The sequence below is a fragment of the Adiantum capillus-veneris genome, chromosome 28, assembly GCF_014529385.1.
Source record: "Adiantum capillus-veneris isolate H3 chromosome 28, ASM1452938v2, whole genome shotgun sequence".
Classification (NCBI taxonomy): domain Eukaryota; kingdom Viridiplantae; phylum Streptophyta; class Polypodiopsida; order Polypodiales; family Pteridaceae; genus Adiantum; species Adiantum capillus-veneris.
In genome coordinates, this window is record NC_140958.1 from 134978545 (window position 1) to 135004550 (window position 26006).

A 26006-nucleotide genomic window follows, 5' to 3' on the forward strand; every position below is an offset into this window, starting at 1 on the left:
CTTTGCTCAAGATGAGTGCTCCGAACTGTGCTCAAGGGTTCCTTTTACTTACAGAAGGGAGAGCCTTCCGTTCCTTTAGTGAGAGAGTGCAATGGACACAAACAAAGTGGTGAAATGAAGGTGCATGAGACTGAGAGATAGAAAGAGAAGAGAATACGACACCAGAATGTTGTCAAACCCTCCTCCGAAGGCCCCACTCTCTATGGCAAGAGCGGTCTACTTATGAATGCACATATCCTACAATGCTTGGACTTGCCGACGATGTCGACGACGATGAGACGGGCTGAAATCTGAAAATGCTATGGGCTGAAATCTGCAAATCTTTCTCTGTTGAATTCTGATTCTATGTCGGTGACGATGTCAATGACGACGCGCTGAAAACGCAGATGCTGAAATCTGTGTTTTCCAGGCTGAATCTGCAAACTACGCGAGATCTAACCGTGCGGCGAGGATCTGTTGCGGGAAGGTGAGATCTACGAGGTTTCGGGGGTTCTACTGCGGAGTCTGACTGCTGAAAACTGAAAATGCTGGTGCTACTGCTGCTTCTGTCGCAAAGATTTGCAAAAACGCTAGTTCTCCGGCTAATCCAAAAACGCTAGGCTGATTTGGAGTTCTGCGGTGGAAGTTTGCTAACGCTAGGGCTGATCTGCTATTGTGGGGAATCTGCTAACGCTAGGGCTGATCTGCTGTCTACTGTCGCCGTGAATCTGCAAGTGCAAAAACGCTAGCTAATCTGATGCAAAGACGCTAGGCCTTCTGCAAAGCTGAAAACGCTAGAGTTGTCGCGGGGTCGGTCTTGCTGAGAAGTTGCCTGTTGAGCAAGGTGCTCCTGCTGCCTCTTCTGCCAGAAAGTGCTAACTCTGGTTTGCTTATATATTATCTTAGCAAAATTGCCCTACCTAGTTCCCAACAAAAGTCACTTAAAATAATTAGAGAAAAATGTCAAAAATAGGGAAAATAGGTTTAATGCACTGGAAAATTCCCCTAATGGATTCTGATGGGAATGCTGATGATCATGTTGTGCAACCGGAGGATATGCATCTAATCTAAGTGACTGGTCATGCACGGTCTGCAAATAAACTCACAAAAGTGCCAGATCACTTCCTATTCTAGATTGACTTGACTGAACTGAACCCTGGTCATGTTGGGTTAAAGGCCTAAATAACCCCGTTTTATACATTTTTATACTTTGTCCTGGTTCATATTGAACCTGGACACTTTTTTTTAAAGTCTCTTATAATAAAAGTAGGAAAACCCAAAACTCACTTATTGATATTTCACCAAAAACGTGAGCTCTCTCTCGCTCCCTGCTTCGATCCCTAGCGCTTCCTCTTTGCTATACTCCGTCTCCTGCTTCTTGCCCCAATCCAGCACTACATCGCGACGCGCACCTACTGATACCCTCTGCTTCACGCTTTCAGCTGGTATCAGAGCCCTAGGGTTTCACAAGGACCTGCGCAGGTGGCTGAACAGCAAGCAAAAGGTGTTTTCTTGCGACAATCTCCACTTCTATCGCGAACCCCCTTGCTTCCGGGGTCACCGGGGATACCTAGAGTGCCAAAGCAACCCAAAACAATCTGTTTGTAGGTCAAAAACAGGTTATTACAACAAAGTACAGGTTCTCTCATGATGTATTAAGTTGTGGGAACACTTGTACTTGGTCCCTACTAACCTTAATCAACCAAATTTACTAAAAAACAGGTTTTTACAGCAAATTACAGATTTACGCAGGTTTATGCAAATGTACATTTGATGTATGTGGATTGAGGAAAGTATTAAATGTTGTAATTCCTGAGCATTAAGCAAGTTTTGGATGCAAAATGCCCTTTACGAGTTAATTTTCTGCACTTTGATGCTAGAAATTGGGGCTTTTGTCCATACATGCTCCAAAAGGCCGTATTTTTGCATTATGTACACTCTTTGAGATTAAAAACAACAACATTTGTTGTTTTTGGGAAAAAATTTGCTTGTTCAATTTTCTGCACAAAAAAATCAGAAATTGCTATGCCTAAACTTGCATATATTTTGCTCAAATTGCTTCTGGGACACTTTGGAGCTGTTGTGCACATTGCGGTGAGGTTATATTCTGTTTTTGGTGCATTTTGCCCAAAAATTTCAGCATTTAAGCCCTCTTGTTTGTGCAACTATGGCATCGACCTCCTCTGACGTTAAGAATCTCTTCGAGATCAAGCTGTTTGAGGGAACAAGTTTTGATCTTTGGAAGGATAGGATTCAAGGAATCCTCTTTCTTAAAGATTGTGACAAGGCACTTGAAACAGAGAAGCAAGAAGATATGTCAGATGCAACATGGCTTACATTTAACAAGAAGGCCATTACCTACATTAAAATGGCCGTCTCTGACGAGATCTTGGTAGATCTCAAGGGTCTTGTCAATGCGTTTGAGTTGTGGGAGAAATTGAAGGCAACGTATGAGAATACGACCCCCAGTTAATCAGGTGCATTTGATGCGGAAACTTGTTGGCATGCAGTTAGATGAGTCCAAGAGCGCTGCAGAGCATTTGTCATTGTTTACAAGCACTCTATCTCAGTTACAGGACTCAAGTTTGCCTCCTTTTGATGATAAGCTCAAAGCTATCTTCTTGCTGATGACTACCTGATTCTTGGGAAACATTGATGGTCTAACTGTCAAATAATCCCAATTTGACTTTTGATGGAGTTAGGGGTTCAATATTGAATGAAGAAATCAAGAGGAAAGCAAGTGGAGAAGGAGGTGGCTCAGCCAACATGGTTACAGGCAGGACAGAGAAGAAGAATGCCTATGCACAGAGAAGTAAGAGTAAGAGTAGAGAAAGGGGAAATGCCAACAAAGGCAAGGGTGATGTGACATGATATCAATGTGGTAGGAAAGGTCACAAGAAACCCGACTGCAAGTACTATAAGGCAGAATTGGAAAGGAAGAAAAACAGTGGAGAACAAAAGAAAGAGAAGAAGGAGATCAAGAAAGATGCACAGGACAGTCCAAAGGACAAAGAGAAGGCCAATGTGGTCTCTAGTGTTGTTATTGAGGAGCTGTCAGATGTTGAAGACATCTTATGAAGACATCTTATGTGTCAGCTGATGATGCTCATAAGTCTGATGCCTCTCTCAATGTTCATACATAGGATATGCAGACCACCAAGAGTGATCTAATTGATGCTTTATTGACTGTTAATGATGCATTATCCCAGACTTGGATAGTTGATTCCGGTGCTTCATTTCATGTGACCCTATCAAGGAGTGCTTTTCTACTTTTGTTGCAGGCAGCCATGGCCGTGTTTACCTTGGAAACAATCATGCATGTTTCATTGAGGGTATTGGCACCGTGCATCTTTCTATAGATGACAAAAATGAGCTTGTCTTGCATGATGTTAGATATGTGCCAGGAATCAAGAAAAGTCTTCTTTCTGTTGGTCAGATGGATATGCATGGTTACAGCATTTTGTTTGAGAGAGGATCATGGAAGATGACAAAAGGCTCAAGGCTGATTGTAAAAGGTACAAAGAAAGGGACACTTTACTGCTTGCATGGAAAGGCCTTGTTGGGCAAATTTATTGCTTTGGCTGAAATTAACTCACATATGGATAAGAAGCTTGGCCATATGATCCAAAAAGACCTTACTAAGCTTTGTAATTTGAACAAGCTTGATACTAAAGGCACAAAGCTTGATTTTTGTAATGAATGTCAATATGGCAAGCAAGTGAAAAGTTCTTATTACTCCCGTGTCTCTCGCAAATCTAATGTGCTTGATCTTGTACATTTTGATGTTTGTAGCATGCCCACTAAATCTATGGCGGGTGCATATTATTCTGTCTCTTTCGTTGATGACCATTCTAGAAAAATCTGGGTTCATTTGCTCAAATCTAAGGATGAAGCCTTTGCTGCGTTTAAGAAATTTCATGCATTTGTGACCACCCAGACAGGTAAAAAGCTGAAATGCTTGCGTACGGATAATGGGGGTGAGTCCACAAGTGGTGAATTTAACAAATTTTGTGAAAATTTCCGCATTAAGAGGGAGCTTATTGTTCCATACAACCCCTCTTCTAATGGTGTGGTTGACTCGTTCCAAAACAAATATTGGCACACAAAGACAGAAAGATAAAAGGTAAAGTGATTAGGCGGTTCTCGGTTAAGTTTGAAGAACTATCCTGCATTTGATGCAAAGTGGATGGAGGAGGAGGACCTAGCAAATACTCCTCAAATTTTGGAACTGTACCATAAAGCATTCGGTTTAGCATAGTCTACTCCGATAGAACCCCGAGTTCAACGAGGGTGAATCTAGTGCAACGGGTTTGCACAAGAGGGGAGTCACTCCACTGCTTTGTCAACGGATTACTCCGATTTTGAATAGAGTCACTGATGTCCCCTTTGGGTTTCAGGGATACTAAAGGGCTAAGTAGTATTCTTCTGTATGACTTTATAACTGGAATTCCCGAAAATGAAAATTGATTTGTACGTGACTTGTTTGAGTGCAGGAACTGAAAGAAAAAATGATTGCAGCATTTCGGTCTCATAAATCTCTTATAGACATGATTACAATAAGGATTAGTTCGGGCATCCGTGAGGTCCGGAATGGATCTATGTGCGATTACTAAATACGTTGCCGATTAATCATGGTCTGAGATTTGGAATGAATTTGTATGTGATTTGTCATGTGATGTCCTGTGATGTCAAGTGATGTCCTGTGATGTCCGGTGATGTGATTGTCGTCTTGTATAAGTGCTAGATGTGTCGTGTCTAGTGCGTTGGTACTAACAATCAATGTCTACTGAGACAGTTTATGGCCCTTGTCTGTTTTGCAGACGTAATCGAGCGCGATTAGAAATTCTTTCAAGAGGGGGGTATGTCACAAACTGGTGACGTGGCAGGTCCCCGGACACACACACACACCCTGCTGGCTTGTGATCTGATGGACTCCTCGACTCCGATCTAGAACACCTGCAATGCCATATACATGAACAAGGCACCTATGGAGAAGAGAGATTACTAAGGTAGAAAGAGATAGGACATCTGAGAATGAGAGAGAGAGAGAGAGAGAGAGAGAGAGAGGCTCATAACGAGCTGCTCATACAAGTGACCAGGCATAGATCGGACATGCCAACTGGATAGACTCGAGGTGCACACAACTGCCACTGCTCCTGACATTGCCAACCGCTCCTGCACATCAGACCACTAGCACGATCTCCACATGGGTATAATCTCCAACATGCTCTGAGAGCATAGATCTGGTGCACCTCCTCTTGGCTAGATCTAGATCTAGATCAGGATCTTGGATGAGAAACCCTACCACTGCATGATCACAAGGCCTGGGAGAGGCCGCCCTGAGGAAACGCTACACCGCAGAGATGGTCTCCAAGCACCGCATCTGCTGCCCATGAAAAACGTTGGCTGATCTGCTGAGCAAAAACATTGAGCTGATCTCAAGCCAAAACGCTGGCTGCCCTGCATCTGCTACAAGCCCCTTTGGGGCACCCAAGGGAGGGTGCTCCCCTCTGGGCTCTGCTGCTAGGTGACCCCCCCTACTCATATATATGCCCAAAGGCTGGCTGCCCAACCCACTCCTCCAGCCCCACGACCCTAGAAAATAGGGAAAAAATAGGAGAGAATGGCGAAAAGGGCATCGGATACCCATAGGGCTCAGGTTAAAAATACCGGCAAGGCTGGGAAAAATACCCCCAGCTTGCAGGAGCCTAATGGCCATGGAACCAAGCCAAAACCCAAGGCTAAACACATCCTGACATGAGAAACCTACCTCACATTGGCCGGGCACAGCCACAAAACAGCCCCCACTTCCTAACACCTGTCCCTGGGAGAAACTAGAACCAACTAGACAAATTTAGAGAGATGCCTAAACTCTTGACACTTTTTGTTCACCTATATGGATCAAACTCTTACTTCTGTATGGTGGTCTCAAGAGACTGTGGCATGCTCTATCAATAAGTTGGTGTTTTGTTTCAACTTTGAAAGCGTGGTTCTTACATGCATCATACACAATGTTCTTATTCTTGTAAGTTCTCTAGTTCAACATGTTGTATGATGACGTGAGATACTAAACAATTTTACAAAAAGTATTTTATCAATTCTCGTGTTTTGTACATTTCGAACGGTTTTCAAAACCCGTTTTATACCTATGAAGCTCCGTTTCATACCTATGCTTCAAATCAGCTTGGCAATGCTGCTTGCATCCACCCTTGATTCATTGCTCATAAGAGGGTTTATTATGTGCGACTAAGTTGAATTTCCCTCCAATACTAGCATAAACTCGAGTAAAAGTAATTCTCAACCAAGAAACAAAAGAATTACTTTGTATTTGTTTGAACAATTGTAAGTTTTCATTTAGGCTATAGACTAAGATAATGTCAATTTTTGAGACATTAGGACTAAAACAATAAGAGCAGTTCATAGCTACTTGTTGAAAAAATCCAGATTTAAAGAGAAATGACATACTTGAGCTTAAAGCCACATGCTTCTGCTACCGGCCGATCTGGATATTTTGTACCACTCCCACAAAAGCACGTTGACCTTGTCTTGTCACAGTGAGCTGGGCAAATTGAAACCACCCAAGGACCATATGGCCACATTTTGAGCGGCTCTAAATTGCACTCTAGGTTCAACATGTTCTTGCAGCTTGGTCCTACATGCATCGATATTGATTTGACCATTCACCTCAATTTTAAAAGAAAAAAAAAAGTCCACAAATCTACCATAGATACCACCATAACTCAAAAAATATAGTTATATCATGCAGAAAATTAGCTTTTGTAACCCATAACAAAAAGCTTTTAAGGCGTTATTAGTCTAAAATGGTGATAGATATTGCGAAACTCAATAGCCCTTACCAATATATCCGTGATAGCATCTGCATTTCCCATCTCCATGATTGCACATGCCCCGGTGATTGCAGTCCTTTGGACATGTCTTATTGAAGATGGGCTATGCAGAGAAAAAGGTAAACAATTATACTTAGTTGACACTTTTTGTAAAGGCAAAAGAAATATGTGAGATTGACAAACTAAATCTAAGACATAATGGACATCATATTTTACCCCATATCTAATAGAGAGACCCCATCCTTAGCCTCATTTCTATACCTTATAAGATTAGAAAGATTTGAACTTACAAACTAAGAGAAGAGTTGACAAGACTAGCTGCTTGCACAAAAGTTAAAACACACATTCAAGAAATGAACACTTTCTAAACTATACTATTGATTATTTCTCCCTTTGGGACAACAACCTTTTAAAAATTATAAAAAATAAAGAGCCAATACAAATAAGAAGAGGTTTGTGGAATTCTCTAAACTTCTAATAAAATCCAATTTTCATTCATTAACATACAATCAGAGATAAACACTTTCCGGACTAGTAACCTTGATTGTTTTTCCCTTAAGAAAAGCAATTTTTCTCAACCCCACGTCAGACTGGAACAACCACTATCCTGGAACAACCACTATCCAAACTAGTAACCTTCATTATTTTTCCCTTAAGAAAAGCAATTTTTCTCAACCCCCCGTCAGACTGGAACAACCGCTATCACTTGAAGCTCCATGGCTAGAGCCGAGATTCCCTTACTAAAGATAGAAAGCAGAAGAGGTTTGTGGACTTCACAAATTAAATCCAACTTTAATTTATTAGCCCACAATCACGGATAAATACTTCCCAGAATCCCACGTCGGACTAGAACAACTACCGTCACTGGAAGCTCCAAAGCCAAAGCCGAGAGCCCCCGATGAAGGAAAAAAGAACCCTTACCGCTTTTAAGGCGCTCTTAGTCTAAAATGGTGATAGAATGATACAGAGGATAAGTACCGCCGGAGAAAAATCTGAGACAACTTGGAGTAGGATTGCTTCCTCTATAACTGACTAGCACAACCGGAGTCTCACGAAACTCAAGGCCCATGTTAGGATCACACCATAGGTAAACTCGACTTATTAAGAAGTTAAAGACAACGTAGGTTGTCACTTGAGGAGGATGTTAGCCAAAGAAGTCGTCATGATCTCCATGACCTAGCTACTCCGTCAAACTCCTTAAGATCAAACCATATGTCCTACACTCCGGAGTCTATCAATTTTCAAGATTAAAGTAGTAAGTGCAATCCAAGACAATATGCCAAGCTCCATACAAGCGCAATAGAGCACATATACTCCCGCTATTGTAACTAGCTTGCCTAGAATCTTCGTCAAAACTTTGTCCTTTCCACTTGTGCTTCAAAAAAACTACCCACCCAACTGTGTCAATCAGTATACCACCCATTAGGGTTGCAAACATGTCCCTTGAGACACACTCCAACAATACCTCCCCAAATTGTTGCCTTAGTGGGCTAAGTAACTAGCATCAAATGTTCTATCTATAGGCCTCATCCTCTGAAGTTGGATGATTAAACAAAAAGTGGTACCGCAAATATAAAAATCCCCCTCTGCCTACCAATGGTAGCTCTAGCACATGCACCAACGCATAGAGCTGGTCGGTTGCATTGTTAAGAGTTTCATTCCCAATTGCTTCATCATTTTTGAAATTATTGTATGGCTAGTGGTTGTTTTGGGCTAGCCACCCATTGCATGTGGATTGCATAGCTAGAGCCTTCTAGGCGGATCCCTCCAGTCGTTTTAAGACCGATGGTAAAGTTTCCCTTTCTTTACCCATATTTATGGGGGTTTTATATTTTTCCACTAAGAGTACTCAACACTCCTACTGCTTCACTTTGGTCTAGGGCATACTTGTATGGCTAGTGTGTCTCCTGAGCTAGCCACCCCACTAGCCTCCCAAGCTAGCCACCCATTGCATGGCATTTAGGCTACATCTTTGTCCGGCCACCCACTTTTGGACCGGCATTCTGGCCCTAATGTCCGGTCCCTATTCTGGCCCTTTTGTTTTACGGGCACCCCCATTTATTTTTGTAGGATTGTTGGCTGATTTATCTTACATCCACCTCTCACCCATATATAGCTAGGGGCACGTGGGAGGCTTAGAATGCATGTATTATGTATTGGTTGGCTAACCTCTGTATATTTGTCTACAGGATGTATCCTTCCCACCCAGGTCAGTCCTCTCTCTCTTGGGATAGATCTTTAAGGTCTCTTGGGATAGTTTCCTACGACGTCAAAACATTCTTCTTCTTCTCTCTCTCTCTCTCTCTCTCTCTCTCTCTCTCTCTCTCTCTCTCTCTCTCTCTCTCTCTCTCTCTCTCTCTCTCTCTCTCTCTCTCTCTCTCTCTCTCTCTCTCTCTCTCTCTCTCTGTGTGAAAAAGTCAGGGCTGTATATTACTGAGTACCAAATAATCCCAGCGGATGCCAAAATAGCCTATCACGTGGGGTGTACAAGCTGAATGTAAGGAGGGGAGCCACTATAGTGACGACTCGACTAGAACAATCTCATGGTGGTCGGTGTGAGGAGTGGAGGAGAAACCACTGAGGAGGGGCATAATGCCAAGTAATCTGACCACCTGTCAGTGTGCAGAAGAGTGGGGATCTTGCCCAACGCCGAAGGAAGGCAAATCGACGAGCCTCGGCTGCTTGAGATGTACCTGAGGAAGAATATCCCTCCCAAATCAGGGTGTGAATGATGTCCAGCCAAATGGCAGTGAGGATATCCTGAAGGAGCTGTGGAGCCGCACTGAGAATGTGAAGACAACGAGCTCTCCAAATATTCCATAGTGTAATACTAGTGATGACTGAAAAAACTGCGTCACGTGTTTGAGTATCCCCCTGCCAAGCAATCTGTCAAATCAGGGTGTGAATGATGTTCAGCCAAATGGTAGTGAGGATATCCTGAAGGAGCTGTGGAGCCGCACTGCCAAATCAGGGTGTGAATGATGTCCAGCCAAATGGCAATGAGTATATCCTGAAGTCTGAGAATCCCACTGCCAAATCAGGGTGTGAATGATGTCCAGCCAAATGGCAATGAGGATATCCTGAAGGAGCTGTGGAGCCGCACTGAGAATGTGAAGACAATGAGCTCTCCAAATATTCCATAGTGTAATACTAGTGATGACTGAAAAAACTGCGTCACGTGTCTGAGTATCCCCCTGCCAAGCAATCTGTGATAGCATAGCCAAAGTCCCTCGCCGATAACCAGTCGAGGTAAGCATGAAGGCTGGATCTGTGGCTGAGCCCTCGTAGAAAAGATGCGGGCCGGGCATTGGCATCAACCATGAGACAGATCCCCAAGTGAGAAATCCATGTTGAACACCTGTTCTGCTGAGTAGAAAGCAAACTGCAAGCCACACTACATGGGAAGATGAGCATGACCAAAGACAGTGGGCAGGTGACTCAAGTTGTCGCAAAGGACAACGAGTACAAAACGGATCATGACCCATAGTAGCTAGCCAAGTCCCAACTGGTAGTCCCGCATGAGCAATCATCCACATGAAAAAGGAAATACGATGAGCCACATGTAAATCCCAGATGGCAGACCAAAACTGTTGCAGATAGGCATGGGAGAGGCTTGAATGTAACCAGAAACGCATACGAGTGGGCTGCTGTGGTTGATGTCTCATCAATGCTAACCTTCCAATCCTAACAGTGTACTCAAAGAAGGATACAGGTGCACCTGTGGGGTCTGAGTGAGGCCAATGCCACTCTCCTGGGTCCCAATAAAGCTGAGATAGGGCACGACCCTCCCACACCCAAAGCCTCCAAAGTGCAGCATCAGCGGAAGCAAAATGGGGGTCAACACAATGACGCTTCCCGCGTGAGCCAACTACTCGTATGGCCTCCCATCGAGCGCCAGGGGAGATAAGTAGTGGAGAAGTGGCGGTATATGTCAATCGAGCATGAATCCCTTGAGAGTTGTCAATATCAACTGTGAACAGCATGGTGTCCAAACGAACTAATAAGAGAGTGCTCTGATCAAAGAGGCCTTTCCAGTCACAATGAGGGGGCATCTGAACCGTGCCTCGCATGACTGCATCCCACTGTGAAGGAACGGCAGAATCAATCTCAAACAGTCTGTCTGTCACCCCGCGACCAATGTCATAATGTTCTGCCACAAAATCTGCATCCAGCATACGTGTCTCATGAAACAACTGCATAGAGGCAGCAGGGCCAGTGTCCCAAGCAGCCCAATCAATGTGAGTCCTCTCTCCAAGCTGACGAGGTGGATTAACCGAAGAATCTCTCTCTCTCTCTCTCTCTCTCTCTCTCTCTCTCTCTCTCTCTCTCTCTCTCTCTCTCTCTCTCTCTCTCTCTCTCTCTCTCTCTCTCTCTCTCTCAGCAGCTCTGCTGAACCAGCAGCGCACACTCAACCCACACCTGCGCACAGCCTACCCGCCCTCAGCCGCGCAGCCCACCTTCAGCTCACACATGCGCTCAACCCACACCTGCGCGCAACCCACAAATTTCAGTGCAGGACATTACAGATTTGAGCAGGACATTACAGATTTGTGCATTTGGAAAGTTTGCAGGCTGTATGTTTTTTGTGATATGTATGCACATACGAGGATGTCCATGTATGCATAACTGAGGACAGCTGTGTATACATAACTTTAGTGATGGAGGTCATGAGCGCTTCACCAGTTTGCAGGTCCCATACGAAGGCAACCTTCATGCTTACAAACAAGCGGATAACACAAATGGAAAGGGAGATGAAGGAATGGAAAGCAGAGACGGAAGGATGGTGGAAGGAGAACGCCAACCTTCTTCAAATGTTCCTCAACGAAAGAAGGAGAAAGAGGACTTGCACGCAGAGATACAAGCACTTAAGGAGGATTCACACGCACTCAAAGTGGAGGTCTCAGCCCTCAAGCGAGAGCTTGTTGATAGAGCAAACAGTGAACTAGAGGAAGGTGAATTCCAGCCCTCAGTGATAGAGGAAATCAAGGTCATCAAGGAGCAAGCATGGATGATCAAAGAGGAAGAGAAACAGAATGTGGCAAAGACGTCTTCATGGATGGATGTGATCACGAAGACATAGAAGAAGGTGGATGAAGCCAAGAATTGGATAGAAGTCTCTAAGACACGGAAAGGTAAAGAAACCACATCTATCCCCACTCCTACAATCCTCAACATGACTTTAGAAGAAAAGCAACGAAGGAAGACTAGAGCTTTGCATGTACAAGTAACCGGTCTAAAAGACCGAGATGATGTGGTAGGGGAAGTCAAAGAACTGCTCCGCATGATGGGTAGTGAGGCGACTCGTACAAAGGCATGGAGGGTAGGGAAGAAGACACAAGGAAATGGGGAGACTTCAAAGGAGAGAGCTTTAATCATGCGTTTCCCATCCATGGAGGCAAAGAAGGACTTCTTAAAGAAGCGTCCTCCACTAAAGAAAACGGGCATATTCTTTGGAGATGAACTCGCTCTCTCACAGCTTGCGCATATGAGAGAGGTAATGCCAAAGATTCAAGCGGCAAGGGAGAAGGAAAAGATGGCCTTCTACAGAGATGGTCGGGTGGTGCTTGGAGAGCGACGCTCTACATGACGGTGTGAGACCTATGGGACCACATTGAAGATGGCTACTTGGAATTGTAATGGGTCTATGAGGTTGGACGTTGGTGCATTTGAGGACAGTTTCGTAGACAGGGACACTGTATTCTTCTCAAAGACTCACCAGTTCCCTGGACAGTTGATGCCACATGTGATGGGATATAGATGGGAGACAACCCACAGGACAGTCACGAGATCTGAGCATCGGAGTAGAGGTACAAGAGGAATAGCAGTACTATTTAGGGAGGAGCTACAGCCGCTACTACATATTGTACGGAGAGATGATCATGCTAGATACATGTGGGTGAGACTGAGAGCCGACACACGTCGATTTCTATACATTGCCATATGTTACTTCCCCCCCAGTACGTCAGTATATGCTGCATCCAGAGGGCAGACGCCTTTCTCAATACTAGATGATGATATATGGGAGTTTTCTAGGGATGGTGATATCATCCTCCTAGGGGCCTTCAATGCCCGAATGAGCAACTTTCAGACAGTCTTCTACAACACCTCAGAGGAGATGCTTAGAGAATTGGATGTGGGTGAGTTGGGGCTTGACAGATGCTCACATGACAGAGAGCATACGGAGTATGGGAGATACCTCACGGAGATGACAACTAAACATGGGTTAGCCATACTTAATGGCTTACAACGATTTCCACGAGCAACCGGTTTCACATGCTTTCCACACAGACATGGGCCCAGTACAGTGGAGTCTAATCTATGTTATAACTTATGACACAACCGAGCTTTATTCCTTGCATTCAAGATTTCACAGTGGGAGCTAGACCAGTGGGCGTAGCAGTGGATCATGCTCTCTTGACAATGTCCATCTCATTTCAGTATAGTACAGCCCAAACATCCGGAGGCAGGTCACATACTCGTTGTACATTTATACCAGAGACTGACTCAGTTTATATAAAGGAGATCTAAAATCGTCTATGCACAGCTGGTCCAAGCCTCTCAGTGGAGGAGTGCACCACTTTATTGACCGAGACACTACATGGTGCTACATTAGAGGCATACCCACACACTCAGCCGGATCGGAGGCGACATTCAAGGAGCATGCCCCAGAATAGTTGGTATGATGAGGAGTGCAGAGAGATGAGAACCTAGCTTCATAGGGATCTCCTTTTAGGAGTCATCACTTACAGACAATCTCGGATCACTTCTCGGTGCCTTGTGCGACGGAAGCAGCGAGCTTATCTCGCCCAGATGGAGCGAGACTTGTATCAATTGTTCTTGAGTAGAGACTCAGGAGAGGCATGGCGACTCTTTCATGACCACTCACCTCCCCCAATGATTACTTCCCCTGATGTGTGGGGCCAGTATGCGACATCGTTATATACGGTTCCTGGAGAGGACCCCCTTCCAGATCCTACAGAGCCATGCCCAGCTACGAGCACCTTCTTTACCACTGACATGGTAAAGAGAGCCATTGACAAGATGAGGACCAGGAGGGCATGTGATCGTGATAGTCTAGTAGCAGAGCATTTTATACATGCTAGGGATATGTTGGTAGAGGTTCTTGCAGTGTTGTTTAATCGTGCCATGTGTGAGGAGTTACTTTAGACTTGGAGGTTGTCTACTATTGTGCCTATCTTCAAGGCAGGTGATCCTACAGAGCCTAGGAACTACCGCACTATTATGGTTGGACACACATTGACATGGTTGTATGCATCCATTCTTCTTCAACAATTCAATAATTGGGCAAAGAGTGAGGGGGTACAGGCAAAGGGTCAGGCCGGTTTCAGGAGGGGTTCTCCACGCTTGATCATACTCTGACACTCAGAGCCATCATTAAGGAGGGCGGGTCACATAGAGGACGGATTTATTGCAGCTTTGCACTCACTTCCCGGGTTATATGGGTCGTCAGTCTACTTTTGAAAAGGCAAGAAAGCAGAAGAAGCATGTTCGATTTGAAGGAGTACCAAGTTCTTCTTCTTCTTCTTCTTCTTCTTCTGACAGTTCTTCTAGCTCATTTTTTCGAGCGAAGAAGACAGAAAGGGCACAAAGAGAAGCAAAAAGCAACGCTTCGGAAAGGGCAAGAAAAAGGCAAAGAAGTCTAAATCTCGCCCCGTGGTTGACAGTTCTACAGAGGACTCGTCTAGTTCAGACTCGGATGACAACAGCTTTTATGCAAAGAAGAAGAATTTTTACAAAGCCAATTGGTATGACTTTCTAGAAGACAAAAGAAAGAAAGTCCAAGAGTTTAAGGAAGGTAGACAGTCAATTAATTTGACACTTTTTCTGGTTATAGAGATGCTTCGAAGGCTTTGTCTTTTGTACAGCAGTTTGACATCGCTTTCGCGGGAGGGCGTTACTCAGAGCACTCTAAGATTCGGAGAGCTGCCTCTTACTTTAAGGGGAATGCTCGAACATGGTGGTCCACGCTTCTATTCAACAACACTGCGCCAGTTAAATGGCTGAAATTCAAGAGGCTTTTTATTTCTTCTTGGCTGACTCGAGAGTATCAATGCGATATACGAACTGCTTGGAACCATCTTCGGATGACCAAGAAGGATACAGTGGACGCTTATTGCGAGAGATTCTGGAGCTCTCTTCTACCCGCTTCTTCATTCAAGAAGATCTCGTTCAAGGAACAAATTGAGCGGTTTACCTTGGGTCTTCCTACAGAGATCCGAGATCACTGCTTGGAACAGAAGTAAGCTTCCATTCAGGAGTTCATGAGTCATGCGAAACAGGGTTTTGCCATTCACTCTCGCAGTTTGACCTACCTCACCGATGAGGTCATGACACAAAGAGCCGAACAGACTTCAACAAATGAAAGTAGAAAGAGGAAGAGCAACCCAGAAAAGAAAGATGCACCACCCAAGCTTACTCCTCAGGAGAGAGCTCGCTTCATCAAGGAAGGGAAGTGCTTTGGATGCCGCGAAATTGGACATATCTCAGCCGCAAAGTGCCCTAAAAAAGCACAAAAAGAACAGAACGACAAGGACGACGAGAGGCCTGAGAGTTCGAGAGCTGCTGAGGAACGTGGAAAAAAAGGCAAGATGAAAACAAGACTGGTTCCAGATTGCGTGGGTACTAATCCCAGCATGTTGGACGAGAGTACAGAACTTTGCCAAACTTGGGGCAAAGTGAAAGACCAAGAAGCCCTGATCTTCTTTGATGGACGAGCCAAGGCCAACTTCATTTCACCGGAATTGGCGGCGCGGCTGGAAATCACTCCCGATCGGATGGGACCACTTGCGGAGGCAGTTCTAGCAGTACCTGGCAGGGACGTAGCCATTACACTTGTCATTAGCAAACTTCAGTTGCATTGTCAGGGGTATTTGGGGCATGAGGACTTTTACATAATGCCTTTGGAAGGTTGTGGTGTCCTCTTAAGAATTCCCTGGTACCACAAGAACAACGCCGTGGTCGACCATCGGGCGACGAAAGCGACATTGACCACAGAGAAGAGTAGAACCATTGTACTTGATATTAAACTTAAGGGCAAGTGTGTCCCTATTGTATCGGCTTCGGCCATTTCAAAGTTAATGAAATCGAGTCTGTTTGTTTACTCGATCTTTATGAAAGAGTTGAGTGATGAGCATAGGACAAATGAGTATGACCTTGATAAAGGACGCCAAGATTTTCTCCACTCCCATGCCAATTGCTTCTCAGAGGGCCTGCCACACGAGTTACCACCCGCTCGTCCTGAAGATCACACCATTGATCTAATACCTGGAAGCACACCACCGCACCGGCCACCTTACCGTGTGAGCCGAGCCCAGAACGAAGAGATTATGAACCAAAAGAAAGACCTCTTGGGAAAGGGTCTTGTCTACCCTAGCATTGCTCTCCAGCGTTGTTGGTTTTGAAGAGAGACGGATCTTGAGACTTGGAGAATGTGCATCGATCATAGAGCTCTCAACAAAATCACCATCAAGAACAAATTTCCAATTCCTAGGATAGATGATAAACTCGACAGATTGCAAGGATCCTCCTGTTTTAGCAGTATTGATTTGAAGAGTGGATATCATCAAATCCGAATCGCGCTGGGAGACGTCTACAAGACAACCTTTCGGCAACTTTGGGTTATTTGAGTTTTTGGTGATGCCTTTTGGCTTAACCAATGCTCTTGTGACATTTAACCGGATGATGGACAGGATTTCTCGAGAGTACATGCTATTTGTTGGCACTTTTTTTGACGATATCATTGTTTTCTACAAATATGAGGCAGAACATAGAGATCATCTGCTTCAAGTCTTTCAGGCATTACGAGATCACAAGTTACTAATTGACGCGAAGAAAAGTGAATTTTTCCTACCAAAGATACACTTTCTGGGACACATTGTCTCAGCAGCAAGAGTGCAGATGGATCAGGCCAAGATACAGACTATCCGTGATTGGCCCGATTTGAAGAATGTCCATGAAGTTAGAACCTTCTTGGGATTGTGTTCGTACTACAGGCCGTTCATTCGAAAGTTTACAGAGGTCGCTTCCCCTTTGCATATCTTGACATAGAAAGGAGTCCCTTTCTCGTGGGGACCCACAGCGGTGACTGCCTTTCAAACATTGAAAGAGAGATTGACTACGGGACCAGTTTTGACTTTGCCGGACTTGCAGAAGTCATTTGAAGTATATTCTGATGCTTGTGGTCGTAGTCTGGGTGTGGTCTTAATGCAAGAAGGCCATGTCACTGCTTACGAGGGCCGATTATTCTCAAGGCCGGAATTGACAGCACAGATATGAGAAAGAGCTTTTGGCAATCATCCATACTCTTACTCAGTGGCGGCACTATCTACTCGGAGCGGATTTTACTGTGTTTACAGACCATCAAAGTTTACGCTACTTCTTGTCACAGAAGCAGCTATTGGAAAAGCAAATGCGGTGGGCGAACATCTTGTCACAGTTTCACTTCCAGATTGTCCATGTTCAGGGACAGAAGAATTGGTGGCAGATGCTTTGTCTCGGAAGCCATTGGTTCTGGATATTTCCGCGATACATCATAGGAGCTTCAAGGATATGGTCGATCAGTATGCCACGGATACGGATTTTGCTGACGTTTTCACACAGATATGGCATGGAGAAACAATAGCGGGATATTCCATTCGGGATGGCTACTTGATGAGGAAAACCATGTTGTGCGTTACACAGCCGTTGAGGAAAAAGGTTATGACTGAATGCCATTGTCCGCCTTTTACGGGTCATCGCGGCATTGCTACCACCATGAAAGGGGTAGAGAGATACTTCTTTTGGCCGAGACTCAAGAAGGATGTGGACGCGTTTGTGCGCAGGTGCTTGGTATGCCAGAAGGTCAAGTTTGACAGGCATAAAGCACAGGGATTGTTAAAGCCTTTGCCCATACCCACCCGCCCCTGGAAAAGTATTGCAATGGATTTCATTTTTGATCTCCCGAGAACATGCAGGAACCAAGAAGGTTCAAATGTGTTTGGCAAAAGAAATTATAAGTACAACACTTCTTCACAGCAACACCAACGAGGGAATTTTAGGTGAGGAACAGCTATTTGCAATCGCTGGAGTTGGGAGCATTAGTGCAAGATAATTGGTATGTGCATTTCGTGGATTCTTATTTCAATGCAAAACACTATGTTGCGGATCATTTAATGAGACTGTTTGTGGCCCAGATTTTCAGATTACATGGCATGCCCGAGACGATTGTCTCCGACAGGGACCCCAAATTTACGAGTTTGTTTTGGAAGGCAATTTGGGAGAACATTGGCACGCAGTTGCAGTTCTCATCATCTTTCCACCCGCAGACTAACGAGCAATCTGAGATTGCCAATTCAGTGGTTTTAGCTTTACTAAAGTCTTATATCTCGGATCAGAAGACTCAATGGGAAAAGTATCTACCTTTGGTGGAATTTGCCTACAACAACACGATACACTCTTTGACGGGGAAACGCCATTTGAGATTATTGAAGGTGCTGCGAAGGTTCCACCCTTCCTAAGCACGAAAGATAAGATTTTTGAAGCTGATGAGTATATGCGCGACTTAGACACGGCTTTTGCCAAGGTCCGTGAGGCTTTGCAAAAATCTCAAGAAAGACAGAAAAAGGCAGCGGATCGCCATCGTCCCGATTTGAAATTGAAGGAGAATGATTGGGTGCTCTTACGTTTTGAGAAGGCACGCCTGAGAAAGAAGAAGGGAAAGGAGAGGCTTTTTCTAAAGCTTAGTATGAGATACTATGGACCTTTCCAGATCTCTGAAAAGATCAATGATGTCTCCTTCCGACTGAAACTGCTTGACACTTACAGGATTCACAATGCATTTCATGTGAGTCTCTTTGAACCTTTTAAAGGTGATGTGCCCGAGATCGAATCTTTCTCTTCTGATCTAAAGCAATCAACTATGGCAATTCACAACGGAAATGCCCATGCTTGGTGCTCATACTGTCATGTGCTCGTTCTACGAATGTGTCATGCCAAGAAAGAGACATGGAATGTGACTTCCTTACATACATACTTTTCAGCTTTTCATGAACAATCCACATACATTTGTGCTCATTCATGAGTGAAACGTGCTTAACGTACAATATGTCATGCCTAGGAAAAAGGATCACATAAAGACGGTGACGAAAACACAGGAACCAACCACGAATGAAACACTCGAACAATGCGTGCGTACTAATCATGCGAACACATAATACTTCCTGTGAGGGTTCTTTGGACTGAGGCTCGAGAGCCAAGATCGGTGCTTCCTGAGGGGGTTCTTTGGTCCTAGACTCGAGAGCCAAGATGGGTTCTTCGTGATTGGTCGAATCTACAATGAGATTAGCTTCACTAGAAAAGGTATCAACTAACCCATCATTCTTGTGAACAATCACATCATGCTCATGAGAAATCACATCTTGATCGTACAAATCATCATGCTTGTCATTGTCATCCAAATCCTCTGTGTCATGCTTTGGAGAAGAAGAGACTGAGAGAGTCTCCTTTTCCCGAATCTCTTGCATCTGTGCCTGTACTTGAGAAAAGAGTCGCAACATCTCTTTCATGTGTCGGGCACTCTGTTCGGCCGCCAAGCACGCTTGCTCACGCTCACGCGCCAAGTCGGCCTTTCTTACTGCTTCTCTTTCTGCTTTTCTTACTTCGGTTTTCAAGCGGTACTTACGCTCTATGGCTGCCACTGTTTCTTCGTAGTCACGATCTATGGCTGCCCTTCTTTCTTCGTGTTCTAACTTCCTGTCCATAAACAACTGCGTCAACTCCTTTATAGGAGTTAGTGCAATCCTTGGCGTAGATGGGGAAGGGGGAGGGTCAAAAAAACCTCCTGGTGGGGAAAATTCTTCTTCGCCTCTCTCATGCTCATCACTTCCAAGCGAAGTATCCATTCCGCTTCGAGTGATGACCATCCACTGAAGTCGTGGGTTCTTGTGGATTCTTGTGGTCTTGGGTTCTTAAGTTCACTAGGAACGTGGGTTCTTGGGGGTCTTGGTTCTTAGGGTTCTTGAGGGTCTTGAGGGTCTTGAGTCTTGCGGTTCTTGAGGGTCTTGAGTTCTTGAGGTTCTTCTTTCGCTTGTAATTTGTGTTAGAGAAGGATCTCTTCACCCAATTTGTGCTCTTTTCCGCGAGCGCACCCCTTGACGGCCTTGCACTCACACCAAGGTTGCTTTGTCCCACCTCACGTCGATTGGCGCCGCTAAGTGCACGATCCGCTCTCAATGAGTGAAAAGAGGCACAAGGGGAGGCTGGACAAGCCCTTCTTTCTTGGGTTCCCTGTCACTCTTCAAAAACACGATTAGGAATCGACATGCCCAAGTGAACTTGGTTTTGTGCGACCTCAACAAGCAAAAAAGATTATGTGATTCTTGTGGTTCTTTCCTTGAGTGATACAGAACATTGCCAAAGCTCTGATACGAATGTAAGGTGCAGCGGAAGTGAATGTTGAACTTTGCTCAAGATGAGTGCTCCGATTGGTACTCAAGGTTCCTTTTATTCTTATGGAAGGGAGAGCCTTCCGTTCTTAGTGAGAGAGTGCAATGATCACAAACAAGTGAATGGACACTATGCATGAAAGTATATGAAACTGAGAGATAGAGAGAGAAGAGACTACGACACAGAGACGTAAAACCCTCCTCCGAAGGCCCCACTCTCTATGGCGAGAGCGGTCTACTTATGATTGCACAAATCTCTACAATGCTTGGACTTGCCGACGATGTCAACGGCAATGAGGAACGACGACGCGTTGAAAACGCAGATGCTGAAATCTACTTTTCCGGGCTGAATCTGCAAACTTCGCTGGACTTGACTGTGCGGCGAGGATCTGCTGTGCGGGAAGGTGAGGTCTACGAGGTTCGGGACTTGATCTACGAGTGCGAAAGGCTGAAAACTGAAAACGCTGGTCCTATGGCTGATTTTGTCGCGATGATCTGCAAAAACGCTACGGTTGTTCAGCAAACCAAAAACACTAGGGCTGAAATTGGCCCTGCTGCTGCTGCCGGTTGTCCTGCAAATGCAAAAAGCTAGGCTTCTTGATGGGTCCTGCTGCTGCCGGGCTGATCTGTTGTGCAACAATCGCCAGGCTGCCTGTAGAAGAAAACGCTAGGTCCTTGCAGATGCAAAAACGCTAGCCTTGCTGATGGGGTGGGGTCTTGCTGAGAGGTTGCCTGTTGAACGGTGCTCCTGTTGCCTCTTATGCCAGAAAGTGTTAACGCTAGGTTTTTATTTATACAAACTTAGCAAAATTGCCCTACCTACTTTCCAACAAAAGTCACTTAAAAATAATAAGTGAAAAATATCAAAAATAGGGAAAATAGGTCTATGCACTGTAAAAATGCTCCTAATAGGTTCTGATGGAAACCCGATGATCATGTTGTGTGCAACCAGAGGATATGCATCTAATCTAAGTGTCTGGACATGCACGGTCTACGAACAGATACACAAAAGTGCCAAATCACTTCCTATTCTAGACTGACTGGACTGACGGAACCCTTGTCGTGCTGTAGCTTGTCCACGGACACATAGGGTTGGATGTGTCACGTGACATACAGTGGTTGTATACTGTGTACAAAGAGACCTCTGGCGATGCTCAACAGCCTATCACCCAAAGGATGTCCAAGAGAGGGAGAACAATGTGAGGGCTATGTATACATCAAGGTGTCCTACATGAAGAGTACAAAATGAGCCATTGTGGAGGTGTGTAATGCCATGTGATGTGACCATGGTCCATACCGAAAAGGACTGAAGATCTCGCCCATGTCTGAAGAAAAGAGTATTGACGCCTCTCCGCTGCCTTGGAGGAACCCGTTGAAGTATCCCACTGGCTACGGAGAGTATGTAGCAACTCAATCCAAATAGCTATCAAAGTGGTGGATGTAGGAGAAGGCTGAGAGTCCAAAATGTGAGCACAACAAGTCTTCCACATGGTCCAAAGAGTGATGTTGCAGATCATAGTAAAAATGCCTCTAGGAAAGATCCAACCGATGACCTGTATCTGGAATCGTCTGTAGAGTGTTGTAAGGTGCAGCAGAAGTGAATGTTGAACTTTGCTCAAGATGAGTGCTCCGAATTGTGCTCAAGGGTTCCTTTTACTTAAGGAAGGGAGAGCCTTCCGTTCCTTTAGTGAGAGAGTGCAATGAACACAAACAAAGTGGATAAACACTGTGAATGCAGGTGTTGAGACTGAGAAATAGAGAGAGAAGAATACGGCACCAGAATGTTGTCAAACCCTCATCCGAAGGCCCCACTCTCTATGGCGGGAGTGGTCTACTATTGATGCACAAATCTCTACAATGCTTTGGACTTGCCGACGATGTCGACGACGAGACAGGGCTGAAAACTGAAATGCTAATGGCTGAAATCTGCAAATCTTGTATTTGCTGAATTCTGACTCTATGTCGGTGACGACAGCGATGATGACGATGCGACAACGACGCGCTGCAAACGCAGATGCTGAAATCTGTGTTTTCCGGGCTGAATCTGCAAACTTCAGTGGATCTGACCGTGCGGCGAGGATCTGCTGTGGGAAGGTGAAATCTGCGAGGTTTGGGGGTTCTACTGCGGATTCTTACTGCTGAAAACTAAAAATGCTGAAGCTATTGGTTGTCTGGTCGCGGAGAATCTGCAAAATGCTAGGCTTGCCTGCTGATCTAAAACGCTAGGGGCTAAATCTGTCCTGCTGCAAAAACGCTAGGGGATCTGCTGAGTCTGCTATCGCAAGGTTGGTCTGCAAATGCAAAACGCTGGGGCTGATCTGAAATGGATGAAAAACGCTGGCTGATTCTTGTTGATGGCTGAAAACGCTAGGTTGACTGCCGGGGGGGTCTTGCTGAGAAGGTGCACTGTTGGATGTCAGGTCCGTGTTGCCTCTTCTGCCCAAAAGTGCTAGCGCTAGGATTTCTTATATACTTGATTGTCAAATTGCCCTACCCAGTTTCCCAACAAAAGTCACTTAAAAATAATAAGTGAAAAATTGCTAAAATAGGGAAATTAGGTCTATGCACTGTAAAAATGCTCGCGATGGGTTTTGACTGTAATCTGATGATCATGTTGTGTGCAACCAGAGGATATGCATCTACTCTAAGTGCTTGGACATGCATGGTCTGCGAACAGACCCACAAAAGTGCCAGAACACTTCCTAAGCTAGACTAATTGAAGTGAACTAAACCCATGTCATGAAGTACATGTCATGAAGTAGCTTGTCCACGTACACATAGGGTTAGATGTGCACGTGACAAGTGCCTAGTCTATACTTCAAAGAAGTAAGCATGAAGACCGGGTCTGTCGGAGAGCCCTGAAAAAAGGAATTTTATGAAGCCATGGAGTTTTACGAATCCATGAGCTCCTCGCAAGCTCACACACACTTTCTTTTTTAGTAATGTTGCACGCTCACACACACACGCGCGCACACACACACAGCTCCATCACTCCCTTCTCGAGACCCTTATGGGCTGCCGCCCTGTTGCATGGGTAGAACCTTTATTTTTTTGACACTTGGCCTCCCTAACCCTTATCCATTCCCTTAGAGGCAGTTCCCACAATCTCAACCCCTAGCCAAATATTGTGTGTGTGTCCTAGCTATAAAATATTTCACATTCCTTCCCCCTTAACAAGAATTTTTGTCCTCGAAAATTTGATTGAACGGAATAATTCTAAAATTAAGAAACCAATTTTAGAGAGTGCTTACTCTTTCCATGTTGAACTCTCTTCAATACAATCTTTCTACTTAACTAAACACTATTTATAAATTGTATTCCTAGTTCTTTTTTCTCTAGTATTCAGTATTCTTTCTGGTTCATGTGGAAGAGATTGAGTATCTATGAGTTACACTATCTGATCATCTTGAATGAGATTATCAAATTGACCCAACTTCTTTTTGAGTCTGCTAACGTGGAATACTCGATGTATGCCACTTTGTCTCTAGTAATTGAAGTTTGTAAGCCATATCTCCAACTTTCTTTAGTATTGTGTAAGGTCCACAATACTTTGGTGATCCAAGAACGTCTGATGATCAAACAAAAAGTGGTTCTCGAGATAAAAGTATCTCCCTCTACCTGCCAGAGCCAACTCCAACATATGCAAAGGAACATGCACCTGAACTTGGAGCCGGAACTGAAACTTCCATCCTCATATAAACAATGAAAAATCAAAGAATATCCACTGCTTCTAGAAGGAAAGAGATCCCCCGCTGTCATCCATAATCCAAAATCAGGTACAAAAGTACAATTGAATCATCAACCTGCTACCCATCGGATAGGTAGCTCCGTTGACAATTTCAAGAAAGACCTGCATTTGCAAAAGGCAAAGAAAATCTGCCAATCTGTAAGGTGCAACGGAATGAATGTTGTATTTTCTCAAGATTAGTGATCTTTATTGCTCAAGGTTCCTTTTAGTTCTTAGGGAAGGAGAGAGCTTTTCGTCTTATGGAGAGTGCTATGATCACAAACAAAGTGAGTGGATATTGTGCGTGCAAGTGAATGAGACTGAGAGAAGGAGAGAGAAGAGATACGACACCCGAGAGGTTGTAAAACCCTCCTCCGAAGGCCCCACTCTCGTCGGCGAGAGTGGTCTACTTTGATTGCACAAAGGTGTACAATGCGAATGCAATGGACTATGCCGATGACGACGACTTAGGCTGAAATCTGTGATCTTCTATGGGCTGAATTCGGTGGCTGTTTCGGGGCTGAAAATGACTTTTTGCTTGCTGTGGTTATGGCTGAAAATGGTGGATCATCTGCAACCAACTGGGGGGTTGATCTACTAATGTGTATCTGCTGAAAACTGTGTGTATCTAACTGCTGAATTCTGCGTTTTTGCTGCTGCTGAGTTGCGTTTTTACCTGGCTGAAAAACGCTGATTGTTGTAGGTCTATTCCATGCTGAAAATGGCTAATCTGATGCAGATGCCTAGCGTTAGTAAAAACGCTGAATAGGCCAGGCTGTTGGTGAACAAAACCACTACAAGGCTGATGGGGCTGGCGATGATGCAACAATTTGCTAACGCTAGGGTACTGAGGTTGATGGCGATGACTGCAAGAGAGGAAACGCCAATGATGGGGCTGGCCCGGCGAGGATGGAATCCAAGAACGCTGGGGGTGCTGGGGGGGTACTGCTGAGAAGTTGCTTGTTGAGCGGGAAGCTCCTGCTGCCTCTTCTGCCAATTACTGCTAACTTGGGTTTGCTTATATATTAACTTAGCAAAATTGCCCTACCTACTTTTGTTGGAAAGTCACTTAAAACTAATAAGTGAAAATAACCAAAAATAGGAAAATAGGCTAAATGCACTGGAAAATTCTCCTAATTGATGCTAACGGATTCTGATGGGAATTCCGATGATCATGCTGTGTGCAACCGGAGGATATGCATCTATGCTAAGTGATTGGGCATGCACGGTCTACGAATAGACTCACAAAAGTGCCAGATCATTGCTAATCTAGACTTGACTAAACTGACTGAACCCTGTTGTGGTGTAGCTTGTCCACGGACACATAGGGTTGGGATGTGTCACGTGACACAATCCATCTCCTCGAAGAAAACACAGCCATAGAAACCTCCTTTAGAAGTGAGGAAGAAGATCATGCTGTTGTCCAAACACTTCTCTCTGAAGAAGAAGCTGGAAATGAATAACTCTCCCTCTAGATCCAACAACCGCATGCTTGCTCCCCTTGCAGGAAGGCACGGTAACATGACTCCATCTGGGAAGAAACAAAGCAATCTAGCACTGCTACACATCTTCTAACCTCCAACGGGTTCCCCTCGGTAAAAGAGGTGGAGGTAATCAAGGGTAAAGACGGGGAAGTCGTAGACGAGGATCCAACGCCTCCACATACCCAAATCTGCCCTAAACTTGGAGAAAACCAAGGGAAAACAGCAAGCTTCTTCTCTCTCAATCATGTCCAAAACCCGACTGGATCAGCCATATCCAAGCATACAAGTGGTCGTATCACTATAGGGCTCTGATACCATGTCAAAGGTGCCAATGGAAGATGTAATGAAGACAAGAACTGGCTCGTGATCCGTTGGGTACCTTGACTCCGATCTAGCAATGCCAAACACATGAACAAGGCACACCTCTGGAGAAGACAGGACTGAGGTAGCGAGAGACAGGACATCTGAGAGAGAGAGAGAGAGAGAGAGAGAGAGAGAGAGAGAGAGAGAGAGAGAGAGAGAGAGA

At 44.7% G+C, this 26006-nt stretch overlaps 1 protein-coding gene across 2 annotated transcripts in view; it reads right to left on the reverse strand.

The window, feature by feature from the left end:
- LOC147421346 (exostosin family protein) overlaps positions 1-26006 on the reverse strand; it is a 149287-nt gene that overhangs the window by 74062 nt on the left and 49219 nt on the right. For both annotated transcript variants that reach the window (XM_086504018.1, XM_086504017.1), the window contains exons 2-3: positions 6837-6930; positions 6445-6631 (exon numbers count right to left, since the gene is read on the reverse strand). In XM_086504018.1, the coding sequence (XP_086360144.1) occupies positions 6445-6631; positions 6837-6930 (281 nt within the window). The remainder of the gene's footprint in view (positions 1-6444; positions 6632-6836; positions 6931-26006) is intronic.